The 1829-nt window shown below is 60.9% G+C and overlaps 1 protein-coding gene across 1 annotated transcript in view; it reads left to right on the plus strand.

Annotated features, from left to right (window-relative positions):
• The window catches only part of MYOM2 (myomesin 2), a 103160-nt gene that overhangs the window by 35911 nt on the left and 65420 nt on the right, over positions 1–1829 (plus strand). The window contains exon 19 of the mRNA XM_023526072.1: positions 643–993. Within this exon, the coding sequence (XP_023381840.1) occupies positions 643–993 (351 nt within the window). The remainder of the gene's footprint in view (positions 1–642; positions 994–1829) is intronic.

The raw sequence follows: 1829 nt of genomic DNA on the forward strand, positions 1-1829 counted from the left end.
GTCTCGTGACCGGCTGATCTCGCTTTTCTGCTTTTCTTTTTGGGACTCGTTTTAATGGAATTAGTTTTTGCCCCTTAGCGAAGCCAGTGGAAGGTCAAGCGGTCAAAGTGTCCGGGGCTTCTAGGAAGTGGCCTCGCCACACGCCATGTGGTGTGGCGTAGTTCAGGCAGAGCCCCCAACTCCCCTGCCGCTCAGAGTCCCAGGCCTGGGGCGTCAGCCCTGCGCCCCGGCGAGTGGCTTTGGGCGCGGGCAGGAAGTGGCGCTGAGGGCACGTGGCGGTGGCGCAGGCGAGTCCGTTAGCCGCAGGCGGTCAGCTCCGAACGGGAGCCCCGTGCCGGCGGGCAGCTCGAGCACCGCCCGTCCCAACACCTCCTCTCTGCGACGCGTGCCTGCTGGTGTGGAGCCGGCGCTGGGGACCCGTGGCTTACACTCACCGTCACCTAGGCGCCCGGTCGCTGGGCGGCGAGCTCATTAACCCAGCCCCGAGCCCCTCACGGAGCTGCTGGCCGGCAGCCCCTGGGGAGAGGGTGGCCCGCGCCCGCAGGGGGCAGGGGCGGTGTCCGCTGCCGCGGCCGATGTCCACGGGGCGGCGGGCTCTCCGTGGCGGTCCGCATGCACGCGCCCACGGACGACCCGTTCCAGGCCCTGCCTATGACCTGACGTTCTGCGAGGTGAGGGACTCGTCACTGGTCTTGCTGTGGAAGGCGCCCGTGTACACCGGCGGCAGCCCCGTGTCTGGCTACTTGGTGGACTACCAGGAGGGCGACTCCGGCGAGTGGGTCACCGCCAACGAGGCGGCCACCGCAAACCGCTACCTAAAGGTGACGTCCCCCCCCATCGTCCCCTGGGAGCAGGTGTTTGGCCCCCAGGAGCAGACCAGCATGGGTGACTGGGGAGGAGGGGGCCTCAGCACTGTGCGTCTGCAGAGTGACCGCAAGCGGTTCCCATGGGGGGTGGTGGCTGCCTTCTCTGGCTCCCACACGCTGGCTGTGGGTACCTGGGGACGTGCCCTCCTCCTGCGGTGCCAGCCGACAGCCCCGCACAGCACGAGCAGACAGTCCCGGGGGACTCGGGCCTGCGTGGGCACAGGCTGCTGTGCGCGCTTTCCACCGGGGTGATCACGACTGTGCAGTGTCTTTCCACCGCCAGCCCCACGTGTCCTGTGGCTGCTGATGCCAGACCCGCTGGTGACACACACGCACACACGCACCCATGACCGGTTTACCGCATCCGACACCGTTGTAACGGGCAGATTGCTCTAGCCTGCCTTTCTTCAAATATTTCTATGTTAGCCCCTACGATTCGCCAGCAACTGGGGTCAGCTGTGCCAACGGCCCTCAGCCCTGCCGGCCACCCTCACCCAGACGCTGCCTTCTCTCAGCTGTGGGCTCTGTGGTACTGTTTAGACACGGAGGTGACCCGCGTTCCCCCTTAGGGAAAGGCCAGGCCTGAGCCGGGCACATGGCTGCACAGCTCAGAGACCTAAAAGAGCGGTCGCTTCTGGAAAACAGTTGACGACATGAAGCAAGATTGTTACTTTTCAACGAACAAATCAGCTCCTAAGAGTCTAGCTAAACAGCCTAGTTAGGAATTTCGCTACTTTGTGTTTTTTATGATTTTCAATGCAGATTATAACACAATCTATATAGATATAAGAAGAGCTCGATTTAATTTTGACGTGTCGAAAAGGATGGCACATTTTGCACTGTTAAAAATCATGCTTTATATTTAACCCCATAGCAATGGGCCAAATGTGAACGCCAGATCACAAACCAGATGATGTGATTATAATTCTGCTTTAACATGCGTAGAAAAAGCGGAGAATTTAT

This window comes from Pteropus vampyrus, unplaced genomic scaffold (genome assembly GCF_000151845.1).
Source record: "Pteropus vampyrus isolate Shadow unplaced genomic scaffold, Pvam_2.0 Scaffold690, whole genome shotgun sequence".
Lineage (NCBI taxonomy): Eukaryota > Metazoa > Chordata > Mammalia > Chiroptera > Pteropodidae > Pteropus > Pteropus vampyrus.